At 41.3% G+C, this 14,605-nt stretch overlaps 1 protein-coding gene across 1 annotated transcript; it reads right to left on the reverse strand.

The window, feature by feature from the left end:
• Positions 1–2,285: 2,285 nt before the first annotated feature.
• Positions 2,286–10,321, reverse strand: CDX4 (caudal type homeobox 4). Its single transcript, XM_060138735.1, has 3 exons — positions 9,823–10,321; positions 3,653–3,798; positions 2,286–2,492 (listed from the first exon to the last, which is right to left on the reverse strand). Exons 1-3 carry the CDS (start codon positions 10,319–10,321, stop codon positions 2,286–2,288), a joined length of 852 nt encoding a protein of 283 aa, XP_059994718.1.
• Positions 10,322–14,605: the final 4,284 nt, after the last annotated feature.

The following is a 14,605-nucleotide window of genomic DNA, read 5'->3' on the forward strand; positions in this document are numbered from 1 at the left end:
TTATAATATATCCCTCCCTCCCACCACCCAACTCCCTTGCAATCTCCTCTTGCCCTTCTTGACTTGGTTTGGTAACGTTAAAGTGTTCCAACCCAGGAAAACAGTTAGATTCTCTGCATCTGAGCCAAGAGTAGAAGACATCCCTTGGGCCTTGCTTCCTTCCTCCTTTGAAAAGAAGTCAGACCCTCCCAAAGACTTATGTTTGCAGCTGTACATAAACAACTCTAGGACTGGATCAAAGGCCTTAAGTAAGGAATTAGGAGATTGAAACACTTCTATAAGTTGCAAGTAGGATCTAAAGTTGCAAATTACTTGAAGATAAACTAAAGAAAGATTTGAGGTGAAAGCATGTTTCTTAAGGAAACTTCTATTATAAAATACCACACATTTGAAAAGTAATGAAAAGAAGAAAATCTGCATCATCCCACTACTCTAGCTGAACACTGTCAGTCATTTGGCATGTTTTCATTCCTGACTCTTCCCCCGACCAGAAAAAAATTCTTTATTGAAACCTATTTTGAATGCAATTTTTGAGTTTTTGTGTTTAACTTTTTCTCTATATACCTCCAGCACACACCATCATAATAAAACCATAAAAGCATGGGTATATATTTTTCTCAGGTCTCAGAGAAAGAATCAACATGTCTTCTTAGAGGACGTAGCTGCAATATGAGGCTAAGAACAAAAGCTCTATATTGTGGTTCTGCTAGCAGGTTCTAGAGAATTAGAATCTATAAAAATAGAGAAATGTTTCTTCTCTGTGGAACAAAAAGTTTACAGCAGGAAAGAACAACCCCCAGGGAAATCCAACTGCTATAGCCAAAGGTATACATTTTTGGGGGGGTATTATGGATGAGAAGCTAACTTCTGAGTGTACTTTGAATGTACATAGACAAGTACACTCAGAAGTTAGCTTCCTCATACTTATAATTCCCACTTTCCCTTTACTAGTTTGGAAGGACTCATTTATTGCTGATTTTCTATGTTCAGCAATCCAGATGGCCTGTTGACCAGTTAACATGTAGTCCACCCCATATTTATTGGAAGCAGTGAAATGGAATAGCCACCCCCTTTCTGAGATTTTCATAAGGAGAGGGAGGATAAATTTCTTACCCCCAACCCAAGAACGGGTAGTTATGCTCAAGATTCTATTTTCTTAAGAACGTCAAAGGTGTGTTTTGAAAAGGAAAGGAAAGTTGTGCTCTGATCCTTTGCCTACTTTAATCAAAATTTCTTTTAAACCATGTTAATTTTAAATGATTCAGAGTTCATCCTCTGGCCACTTTGATATGCAAACAGTGAACTGGACCAACACCGCAAACTCCAGGCAACTCCATTCACTGCAGCCTAAGTTGTGTGTTTGTAACCTGTAAACTGCAGTTTCTTGGGCCGCACTGCACTGACATGATATAATGTAGGTAAAATTGAACAGATTGAAGATGATGGCAATGAGAGAAGCTATAGAACATACACTGTCCTTGTGCTCATGTTCAATCTGACTTCTGTTTCACACTCTAACAGTAAATGGAGTGGAGAGACAGAATAGGGGAAGGGTTTATTCTGTGTGTTAGAAATCTGCCCTTTCTAATGATTCAACCAAGCTGGCCTGTATTATTCTAGTCTGATTTCATTGCTTTGGCAAGATTTGAAACTGACACTGCAGTTTGGAAGTTCTGAGATAATTGATGCCAGACGAGTGTCACCAAGGGATGAAAACTTTTAAAAAATTTATTATTTTTATTAACAAGTGACTGTGGATTCAGAATCACCTCCTGATGTTTTTAAAAACATTTGTCTTGTTATGAAAACGCTGTTAGCTTTTGAATTAAACATGTGAGAGTTTAGCTAGAGTTAGATAAATTTCTGCTTAACCTTTTCCCCACTCCCAAAAGATAGCATCAAAAGACACACCCAAGCATCAAATGACAAACATAAGTATACATATACAAACATGCATCCTGGCAGAACTGTTTTTTACAGCCTGTTCACAAGCAAATTTCTGAAGTTGTGAATAGAGTTCAAGGGCTCGCAATTTTAGCTTTTAATTATACAGCTTATCACCAAGCTCCCTGAGTGACTGACATAGCATAGCACACAACAGTTTTCTGGGGATAGTTCCTAACAGTAAGTGACCCTTGAATTATCTTCAACCCATGGCGCATCCACTTGTTCTGAATACTGCCTTACAAGGAATTACATAATGTTGCAACTCCCCTGCTGATATCTTAGAGACCAAAAAGACAATGCTAAAGGAAAGGCACTTTCCATTTCTCTTTGCCTTTCTTTCATTCAGAGACTATGACCTGAGGTATCTCAATAGGCTGAAATCCACGGACAGCAGATGGGGTGGTGAAAAAAGTGTTAGGTAGTTCCCCAGGGCTGATGGAGCCAGAGTCACTTTGCACTGAGCCTCTACTGTTCTCAAACTGGGATATTTTCTTTTTGATCATCTTTCTCTCCTTGGCTCTGCGATTCTGAAACCAGATTTTCACCTGAAACACAAAATGCTTTGGATTTAATGGGGCAACATACTGAATGCACTTTTCAGTCATTGCTGATATTGTTCAGGGACTCTAGTATTTACAAAGTCCTTTCACATGCATCGCTTAATTGAGCCTCACAATGACCTTGTGAAGTATGCCCATTTAACAACAGGTTTAAAAAAGGCTGAGACTCAGAGAGGGAAAGTATCTTGCATGAGATGAAACTGAAATCAAGTCCAAGGCCTCAGACTCTGAATGCAGTGCTCTTTATATTATACCTCACCCACCATCTCTGTTGTGCAGGTAGAAATAAATAATGATAGAATGGCAGATGCTGAGCCATGGTGATAAAAAGGGAGGGATTTAAATAGCAAAGGTGATTATGATCTATCATTAAAAGAAGTTAGGTTGTTAAAACAGAACTGGGTGAACAAGGGTGATGAAATACTATATCTCTTGCTGTGATACCAACGTGCCTTCATAAATGGTTGAAATGCAGGCTTCTTGGGATACAACAATACATTAATGGACTTTACAGTTCTAGAATCTTATGATTTCCAGGTTTACTCCTAGACCTAAGTAAAAAACAAATCAGGTAGTTATGTAATGTCAAAATCTGGGTGAGTGGAAACCACTGATCCTTGCCATGATTTAATCTTTACTGAGTACCCATAGTAAGCTAAATTTGAGGCAGGAATCATAGGATTACATAGACCACAGAAAATTAAATTCCTACCCTGAGTAATAGAAAAACTTGCTTCAGGTAGCAGCATTGGTGTTCATTTACTGTTACAGTTTGACTGATATGAACCAGATAATTGCCATGATTGACAGATTTCCACTTCACATATTGATTATGACTACTTGGGGAACCATATCAAGGTTTTGCCCTGACTGATCAATTGTATGGGAGTTTTAATCCTTCTCATCCCCCTACATCCCCACCCTTGCTTTCACACCTACACAGTGCCCACCACATTCAATTATTAATAAACCCATCAACCAACGGTACTAAACTAGGTGGTCCAGTAGGATGAATGTGGGCTTTAGGAGAGCTTTGAGAATGGCTTGGTCTTCTGTTTTGCTTCCACTCTTAGTTACAGACTTCCCTAAAACCTTAGCTTATTGAAATGCTTATATGAAACGTGTTAGATGTACTTCTGGTGTACCTGTCTCTCAGAAAGGCCCAAGTTGACTGCCAGCTCTGATTTTCTCCGAATGGTGATGTATCTGTTGCAGTGGAATTCCTTCTCCAGCTCCAACCTTTGATGATCTGTGTAAACCACACGATACTTTTCTTTTGTCCTGGTTTTCCCTGTTAGGGGAGAAAGCAGTGCATTTAATCATATTTTGCATCTTTGGAGATTGTTTTGGTTGGAGGAATCATAGTCATTGTTCCTACCCTTAGCTATTACTTTCAAATACAAAACAAGTACATTTTTTTAACCACATATGTCATAAGTCCATTTCTCCATTAATTACTTTGTCATCTGTGGCTATTTTACATATATATATATATATATATATATCATACCTATATATATCAACACACCTATCACACCACCATTGATATACTGTTACACCAAAGCATTTTAAAGCAAACAGTTAAGCCATGATTTTCATTCCCTTCACACTAACATATGGGAACAGCATTGTCATTGTCAGTAGTAGCAACATTCATTATACATGCACTTCCTTTTATATTGATATTTTATGCAGTTCATTTATATTGTTTCCTATTGAACCTCTCGCTTACCCTTTCAAATTACGCAAAATGTGTCTTATCCCCATTTTGCAGATAAGGAACCTGAGGCTCAGTGTAGGTAAGTAAGTTGCTTTGTGCTAGTGAGCTGAGGAGTGGGGACCCAAACACATACCCTTGGCTCCCAGTCTGGTGTGCCAAATGTTATTCCTGATTTAAACATGCTGGGCAGCATAAGAATGGCCCAAGTGAGGCAAGCTGCTTTGTGATCCTGACATTCTAATTACATATACATTCTAGAATTTCATTTGGATAGTAATTTAAAAAGAAAACATCTATTGTCACTTAGATTCTGTTCTAGGATAGCCCCTATTACTTATTAGAAAAAATAGTTTAGTTTTCTGGGGAGAGTCTTAAACAAATTTTTATTCCCAAGTGGATAATGAATGGGGGAAATAGGGGGTGTTGACTTTAGCAGAATAAAATGGGTATTCTAGTATTCTTTGAAAGGATATACAAACATTTGCTTTGTGTTACAACGTTTAACTAATTTCTCATGCCCTCCTTCAAATAGAGTTTTATTCCTCCTTTCAAATTTTCCAAAGGTGATTAGGAAGTTTCTCTTTCTTTTCCATTTTTCTAACCCCCTCCAGGATCTTCATCCTTTTCTCTATGGCTTTTGGCAAACTCCTTCTGATCTTCCCTGGTTGTTTTTGATGTGAAGTTTTGGGGAGCGATCTGTAAGACAAAGGTTTCTTTAAAGTGTTTCCCTAAACTCCATGGAGGTGTTAAGATGCAGCACAAGCTTAACAAAGGAGCTACATAGCATCAGATCCCATCCTGAACCCTCTTTACATTCAGGAACACCAGCAAATTGGTTTGGAATTTACAAGCCCTAAACAAATGTCAGACACTCTTTCATCTCCAGGAAAGAAAAAAAAAGGGACATGAATGTAGAAACAAATTCTAGATGAGAGATATGTTTTAGGATTAACTCATGGACTAAAGAACTAAACAAAACTTTCCCTCTTAAAAATGGAAAACAATGAATCCCAGTCAATCTGTCTCAGAGGCTCAAATTTTAAGCTGGTTTTCTTTTTTGTTTGTTTGTTTTTGTGGGTTTTTTTGTTGTCAATTTTTAAAATTGAAGTATAGTTGATTTACAATATTGTGTTAGTTTCATTTGCAGCAATGTGGAAAGACCAAGGGAATATTATGCTTAGTGAAATAAGTCAGACAGAGAAAGACAAATACTGTATGATATCACTTACATGTGGACTCTAAAATATAATACAAATGAATGTATATGTAAAACGGAAACAGACTCACAGATACAGAAAACAAACTTGAGTTGGTTTTCTGAATTTAGGAAACCAAAGGTCTGGCACTTGGTATGTTACAAAGGCAGAATGTATATTTGAGGTCACAGTGAAAACATTGAGGTTTAATTTATTTCCAGAACCTCAAATCTTAGAATCAAAATATATCTTTGAAGAGATGTTCCCTAAAACCCTTCCTAATCCCAAAGTGACTAAGTGTTTAAATTCTAACTTGAGGCAGAAGTTAAAATTCAACTTGTGTGTGTCTGTTTTCCGCTCTTTGATAATCAGTAAATATAACCAGACTTCAAGAACTCTGGAAGGTTGCAGTTCTTCCCCACCCCCATTGGTCATAAATTCCCCTCTTGCAGTTTCTTCTGAGGACAATAAAGTCAAGACCAGGCCTCTTTATTTGCCATGAAAATCCTCACCCTTTCCGGCAATATAACCCCTGAAGAAAGGAGGAATGAGGAAGAGCCAAGCTGCATATCAAAGCCATGCAAAGTGTTAAAAAGAGTCTGTTGCCCCAATCTAACAGATAAGACCTCAAACCTCAAGAAGACATAGATCAGGGGGAAATATTGACTGCACATTTAACAAAAAGAAATGAATTCCTGTTTCCTGGTGCTCCTCTTGTGTCTTCCCAAACTGTCTTCTTTCCACCCCTTTCATTGCCTCTTCCCTTAAATGATGAAATCTGATTGAATGGATTTTGGACATTTTTCTAGTAGAGTATAATGCCATATTTCCATACTAAAACATCAACAAAGCACTAAGAGCACTAGCTTTTATTGTTCAAGCTATTCTCTTCTCCCAGAAACTACATTTCTGAGGGTGAGGGAACCCCTTCTCTGGTGCTATTGTGGGTTAATTTAGGAAAGTAACAAACCGTAAGTTGTATTACAGGGCTGCTTCATAGCCCTGTGGTGGGGATTTCACTGCCTCCGCCTGCCTAAAGCCTTGGACAAACCTCTGTAGTTCCCACTACCTAGAAGACAGTATCCCTACAGAGTTTGCAAACACATGTCACTATATATGATGACTCATCATCACCCTAAATGTGCTCATTTGAGAGACTGGCTGTGAAAACACTGTTAGGCAGAAAAGCACTCTCCAAACCTAGGGGTTATGATGATGATGACAGTGAGGGTAAAGAGGATGAAAACCAATCTCTTTCTTTAGGGAGTAGAGTGTAATTGACACCATCATGATGACTTTCCATCTGATGGTAATCTTTTGCTGCTTTTAGTTAAAAATTGCATCCAAATTCATTCATAAAAATTGTCCAATTAAATGATCAAAACAAAAAAAGATAATGATAAGCTTCAGGAATTATTAAGTAACTCATTTTCTGAAGGGTCCTAACTGAATAAAATCTTTTATGTATAACTTCCTCAGTGTTTTGTATTTTGTCCAGTGGGTTAATCATAATTATTCAAAGTCACTTCCTTCTCTCCTCTTCTTTCCCACACCTAAAAAGAAAGCCCCTCTCCAGCCCTACTTAGGTTACCACCTTGCCAATACTCATCCAAGGTTACAACTCTGGGTAAAAAAAAAGCAAAAAATGAAAAAATTCCTAGCTGTAATGCACTGACAGTATTTAAAATACGAAAATACTGAACTTTTCCCAGAATCTTTCTATCAGCTTCCTTTCCATATAATTTTTAAAACCAGAAGTGTATTGGAACAGAATACTTAGGGAAAAAAGTAGAAATAAAAATATTTCATTTTTAAATCAAATCACTTAGTGGACATTCATTTATTCTGTATGTCAGTCCCCTTTCTCTCATTTGAAAATCAAATATGACAATAATCACTATGAAATGTTTTCCAATTGTCCCCTAATATGTGTATTTTTGTTTCTTTAACTTAAGGCTATTTTAAAAACATTCATCAGTGATGGAAAGAGCTTTCATTTGATTACCATAATCAGGGAGGGGTTACTTCAATTTTGTAGTTCATCTATTTTCTTCTCAGCTGTAAGTCAAATGTTGTCCTACGATACTACAGAGTGAAGTAGAAAATTTAGGAGGATCTGACTTATTTATTCATTTAACAAATATTTGTTTAACACTCACTATGTACTAAGCATACAAATGGGTGTCTTTTTGTTTGGAGTGATACAAAGAAGTGATCAACTTAATTTTTTGTGGGGTTCATAACCTGAGATCCGTGGAAGGGCTTCAGTGGATCCATGAATCTCCCAAAATTATTCAAAAAATGACATGTGTGTGTGTGCATGCGCATTTGCGCCTTTGTGCATTTTTCTGGGGAGAGGGTCCATACTTTTCATCACATTCTTAAATTGTTGCTAAATATACACCTTAGGCTACAAGAATATAATAAAGGGGTACTTTTATAAGACATTAAAATGAAATGGAGATTGAATTTAATAAAGCCCCATCTATAGGATAGGCTGCCAGAAGTCAATGGGGTACCAAAATCATTCAATTTAGAATTTCTCATAGAAGTTGGAGAGAAAATCTTGTGAAGGTGGCATGGTACACCCAGGTTTCAAGAGTTAGCCACCACAGAGCAATTTAGTCTCCTCATTCACCCACTGATGAAGACACCACAGAGCAATTTAGAGTCCCTTTCTAAACTTACCCAAAAGAGAGAATCTGACAAATGCAAATGAAAGACTTTTAAGCAGAGAAACCCATCATATTTTCTCTCATAAACAGAAAATTCATGACTCAAGATAATTTATTTTATCTTGTCCTTTTCTTCCCATTGTTCTCTCTTCCAAACAACATACTAGTGACTTTCCTCTTCTAAAGTATTTCAAAACATAATCCTGAACTGGGAGCAGCTACTTTTCTGGCTTTTGTGTCTTTTGCTGATGGTTAGGGCTTAGTGAATGGATGTTAATTACAACCCTAAGATTAGATATAATAACAGCCCTGGGAATACAACACCCTAACCTCATTTTCTATTCTCTTTAGCCAGCCAACCCACTCTTATTTCAAAAAGCAATATGCAGACTTACTTCCAAACACTTTAAAGCTAAGTATTTAAGCTCAACTCTTAATTTGGGATTGCTACCCCAGTAATGTCCTAATCAATTGGAACTATCTCCTCTGGGCTGAGTCCTCTTAACGGTGAAAGTTGGTCCCATCCCACCCTCCTGCTTTTGCTTTTTTTAGGGAGAGAAAAAGGGCAGAACCGTGAGCAGAAGCATAATCATTGTGGACAAATGCTATTGAAATGTCATTTCTTCCCCAGAGGGATGAAAGTGATAGAGCTGAATTTTACTAATTTTCTCTAATGACAGGGAGCGATAGGTTGGAATAATAAGAATGTGATAAAAGAACAACTATAGCTGAAAACAAACATCTCCCCGCCTCCCTCCTCCACCCCCTGTCCAAGATTAAAGCAGAGTACCCACTTCCCCCGCCCCTGGCTCCCAGTAGCCGCCCACCGGCTTGCTGGCAGGAGCGTGGGTAGGCATTAGGCTGGGATCTCTGGGCTTTCCTATGTGTGGTGACAAGCCTGCATCCAGCCCCTGCACCTCGATACGTCTACCTGACTGTTAGGAGGGCTTTAATCACTTTAATCTTATTGATGTGGGGCTGATATTCGTGCACGCACAGGGGATGTTAGGGTTGAGTAGCTTATTATGTCCCAGTGGTGTACTGTAGCTTTCTCACAGCCTCTATGCTTCCATTGGCGGAAGGGAAGTTGTAAGAAGGCATTGGGTTTGAATCCAGCTTGCCTCTGTCAGCTTGGGCGAAAGAAGCTGGAGCTTCCTTGAGAGTCCAGGGTGACCAGGTTGCTTTGCCACTGGGACCTTCGTGGCTAAACTGGAAGGTCTGTTGCCAACCAAGCAACATGAACCTAAGTTGAGAACCACCAGCTTTGAGGGGGAAGCCGACCTGCCCAGATGGGGAAGGGTTTGAAATGGAACGGGCAAGCAGCAGTGATTGAGCACAGGGACACGTGGCTGTCCTCTCCTTATTCACCCACTGATCTTCCCCGTGCGTCTGTTTTCCCATCTGGGCAACTGCAGGGTTGGATCTTGACCCTTGTGGATCAACATGCCCATTGTCCGCCCGGTTGCTCCCTTGACTGATCAGAAAATGGTGAAAAAGTCCCCTACGGTCGGCTTAGTTCCAAGCACCATGCTCTGCTTTTGATCAGAGGCACAAGCGAAGGAGGTCTCTAATGGGCTGGGGCCCTGGGCAGCAAGACACTCAATGGTCTCCTTAGCTAAGCTGTCCGGGGAGAAGCCTGAGGAGTAGGAGGGCCAGAAGGCCAAGAGAAGTAGATGAGAAGCAAAGGAAGGAAAAGTTTGAGAGCATTGGAATCGATTACTCACCAGTCACCTGCACGGTCTTGCGCATCCACGCATAGGGGCTGTGGCGGCTTCTGTTAGAACTGGCGTCGGCGGTGCAGGCGTCGATGGGGAACAGTGATCCGCCGGCTGGTGTAGGCAGGCTGCTACCGCTGTTTCCACCCGCTGCGGGTTCCAGGTTGCTGTATTCCGGCGAGCCGAAAGCAGCAGGGCTCGAGGTCATGTCGTTCATGGGCACCGTGCCCATTGTACTGGACGGCCCGGGGTACACGCTCCAGTCTTCCCGAGGGGGACTATAGGGTGACCCCCAGGCCCCCAACGATGGCCCGTGAGGATCCATACCGGGCATATGGGGATACCCCATATAGTGCGCATAAGACGGAGCCGCTGCGAAGTTGGAGGCTGGCATCGGACTCCCACCATCCCCAGTGGCGCCAGCCCCGGCTGTGCCACCTCCTGCAGGGCTCCTGAGAGTGCCCGAGTACATGCCCGTTTCTTTTTCCAAAAGGCAGCTTCTGTACATAGTGGCTTGGGTATGAGAAAGGAGCTCCCTAAGCCATCCTGAAGTCCCTGTAAGGCCCCAACCCGACTTTGAGAAGCAGTAGGGAACCAGTAAGTTAGGCCGTAGCTGTGCTGCAAGCTCCTCCGCGCCCCTCAGACAACTCCATCGGCGTTTCCTACCCTGACGGTTTCCAGGTGACTGGTAGCCCGGTATAGATGGGCCCCCAATGGCTGGGCTGACGTCAAGGGGCTTTAGGCTTTTACATAGCATTTGCATTCAAATGAACGGCCATTTCACTTTCACAGCGACTTGTTCACTCTACACTCCCTCTCCCAGAGCTCCTGGGCCTTTCTATCTCATCTTTTTTGCTTTTCTCCATCTGGTCCCATAGCACTAATTTTGTGCTTTTGGAGGCAGAAGGGAGCTCCTCCAGAGGTTTCTGAGCAGCTCCCTCCAAAGTGAGATGGAGACGTGTAGAATCAGGGCCAAATCCTGCTCTTTGGTCCTTACCCCGCGGTTTCTTTACGCTGATCTTCCCGCACCCAGTCTGCATCCTTGGTATCCCCTCTGCCCACATTCCCTGGCATGGGTACTCCACATGGCACTGGCCCATGATACCCTTCTCTTCATCGCCCCCTCCACCAGGAGGAGAGCTTTGTTTCTAAGGACAGAGATTCATTTCACAGAGATGCATTTGTAAAACATCCAATTAATCCGGCCTGCCATCTACTGGAAAGTAACCTTAGGAAGGCAGAGCAGGGATGTTTGTCTCTTATTCACTGCTCTATCCCCCGTGTCTACAACAGTCCGGCACACATTAGGCACACAATAAATTGGATGTTTTACAAATATGCACAAATTAAAGAAAGATGAAGAGAGGAGGTTATGAAAAAAGGAAGGAAAGAAGGAGAAGACCCATGTGGGTAGTGGGCTTTTTAATTTCCCTTTCAGTTCACTAGTCTTGCTTGGGTGTCTCTTTCTGCCAGTACTCCAAGGAGTCAAATTCCTGCAGTCTCAAGTCCAGGGCAGCTGAAGCTCCCAACTTTCTTTCACACTTGAGGAGACTTCCTTTGTAAAGCTCCAATTGTTGAAAACGACATGGACTTGCCAGTAGATGCCAGTGAACTCAAGATTTTGCTTCAAGAAGCCAGATCACCTCCTGATGACAAAACCAATTTGTATTGCAGGATTCCTTCTCACCCACATGCTCCCTCACCCCTTCCGCCTCCCAAAGCCTACCACAACCTTTAGTTCAGGCTGTGCTCCTATTCAGAGAATGTGCTCTTCTATGAAGTCCAACACAACATGGCACCTCCATTAACTAATCCCTCTTTGGCTTTGGGAATATCACTTCACTTCTGGGAGTTTCAGGGTTTTCCCCTGTGTAATAGGGATCCTAACAGTGTCTGCATTTACAAGGCAGGATTTCCTGAGATGATGTATGCAAACTGCTTAACTTAACACTTGGCACACAGCACAGGACCACTGTATTCATTAATTTACTCAACAAATATTTATTGAGCGCTAGGTGCTATTCTATGCATGGAGACATCAATGGTGAACAAAGCCTTTGACCTTATTAAACTTATATTCTCAAGGGGAGAAATACTAGTAAATAATTAAATTTTGTGTTATGTCAGATGATAATAATCAATGTTGTGAAGAAAAAGAAAGCAATTAGGAGAATAGGGAATGCTGGAGGATGTTGCAACTTAACAAGTGGTGGTCTGGAGGACCTTACTTAGAAATGATATTTAAATAAAATATAGAAGTGATGGAGTGAGCTATGAGGAGAGGATCCAGACAGAGAGAACAAGAAGTAAAAAGTCTGTCTTCTATTGAAGAAGTAGCAAGAAGGAAAGTGTGGCTAACAGGTAGATGAGGTCCAAAAGCTAATGGGGTAGGTCATTTTTAATTTCTAAGTTTTTACTCTAAGTGAGGTAGGGGGACAATGTAGGGTTTTGAGTAGATGAGTCACATGATTTGACTTAAGTTTTGAAAGGATTGCTCTGGCTACTGGATTAAGAATAGACTGTAAATAGGCAAAATAGAATCAGGCTGATTAATTAAAAGGCTATTGCAATAATCCAGGTGAATGGCATTGGGGATGGAGAGAAGTGGTTGAATTCTGGATATATTTTGAAGCCTGCTTTGGAGAAGGAGAAGGAAAAGAAGGAATAGAAGTAATTGGTCAGCAAAGACTGATTAAAACCAAGCACTGGGGAGAAGGGACTAAGGGACAGGAAAGTCACATACCTATAGGCACTTTTTGCTCATGATCTCATTTAACCTTCACAACAGCCCCATGAGTTACTTATTTTCACTCCCATTTTAGAGATGAAGAAACTGAGGCTCAGAGAGGTGGCATGAGTATTTAAATGAACTACTGGTGTATAGTACAGCTAGGTTCCCATCCTAGGCAGCTCTGATTGCAAAGTTCATGTTCTTAAATTGGAACCAGGAAAAATGTACAACCTCAGGGCTGGGGCCTGGGGCCTGGCTTCTATTTTCTTTGCCTGCTCAGGCTCCCAGGCCCAGCATTCAATCCTTTTCATAACATAGACCCAATACCCTTGCATTATTGTCTTTCAGCTATTCTATCCTGAGGCAAACTGGTCTACCTGACATTTGAAAAGCTATATCAGGATGAAAGCATATGCAGGAACTTTAAAAGTAAGCTAATGCAATATTATCATCTTACCTATGAGGAAACTGAGGGCATGAGTAGGGAAGGTATTCCTTAAGGCAGTGAACGACAGAACTGAGATTCAAACTCAGGTCTGTTGACTCCCAGATCAACACTCTTTCCACTAAAAACTGTATGCTTGCTTATGCAAGTCCCTTTGTCTAGACTGTTTTTATGCATAAAAATGTTCAAATTCTCCCTCTTCTTCAAGGCTCAGTTCAAATGTCACCTCCTCCCTAAAGCCATATGTTGTGATACTCTCAGAAAGCACTCTTCCTCTTGTCTGAATCCCATTGTCAACTCCCCTCCCCCACTGACTAATACTATTCTTGTCCACCTTGGAGTTACTTAGGGTCTTATCTGAATTTTTTTGGAATTTGAGCACATTGAAAGGGTGTGAGGAGGTGTGTTTGAGCCCTGCAGAGTGGAGTGTCATGCACATGATAGGGTCTCAAGAAATATTTGTGTGCTGAATCAATAAATGACCTTGGAATAACAGATTGGAAATCACCATTTTGACTCAACTTTAGGGATGTCTGGAAGAGAAGCCAGTAAGTACATTGTCCAGTGCTTGGCAGAACTTGGCTTCAGGATTAATTCAGTTTTGTGTTTTTGTTTGTTTGTTTCTGGGGATGGGAGTGGAATGTGGGGTAGGAAGGTGGGAGAGAGAGGTGGACTGGCACGGAGGTTCAGTCTAGTTTATTTGACTGGAAATCTTTATTTCTTTTTTTTAACCTGGAGATTAATCAGAGAGGCAGTCTCACTGCAGAAAGCAGAGTGGCCTGCAGAAAAGTCAAACCCCACAGGCTGAAGATCATGGCCCAGGCTATGCAAGGGTTATTTAACATCACTAGGGAGTGATTGCTTAGTTTTTCTCAGACTTAGAGGGGCATGGGTCAAATGGGGCTTCAGTTGACACCCCTCCACTGCCAGGTCTGAGGTGACCCACACAAACCATGTTATTGTAAGGCTTGCAGGAGATAATGAATGTGAGATTGCTTTATAAACAGTACAGTCCACCCGTGATGGGCTATGGGGATCTGGGTAAGCCTTTTCTTTAGCAGGCTTAATGCTTGGGAGGTTCTCACTGCCTGGTAAATATTTTCTAAGCCTGGTCTGTCCTCTCGGGGTTGCCAGAATAGCCCAGGGCTACGCTCCACTGCCATCAAACTTCTCCCACTTCCCTGGCCCAGATTTCAGCTTGATTCAACCTCTGCAGAGGGACAGGGAGAGGGGAAGGAGTGTATTTGTGTTATGGAGCTTGGCTTCAGTCGTCAGTCATTGGACCCTCGCTACTACTAGGAAGGATATGAAGAATGCAGATTAAGTCTTTCTTACTGACATGGTAACTGAGGCTGAGCATAGGGAAGAGACTTACTTGAGTCTCACACTAGTAATTTATCTGTGGAACTTGGATTTAAACCCAAGCATAATCGACTGAGGAACTCTACAAGGCACTCTACCTATCTCGGCCTCAGTTTCCAACAGGAAAAATGGGACTGACAGTAGAAATCACTCTAGATGGATATTGGGAGGATTCAGTGCACCATTGGTATACTCAACAAATGGCCATTATTATTGTCATCCACAGAGTGGTTGAGACTTCCACAGGGCATGGA

The sequence above is a fragment of the Lagenorhynchus albirostris genome, chromosome X, assembly GCF_949774975.1.
Source record: "Lagenorhynchus albirostris chromosome X, mLagAlb1.1, whole genome shotgun sequence".
Taxonomy (NCBI): Eukaryota; Metazoa; Chordata; class Mammalia; order Artiodactyla; family Delphinidae; genus Lagenorhynchus; species Lagenorhynchus albirostris.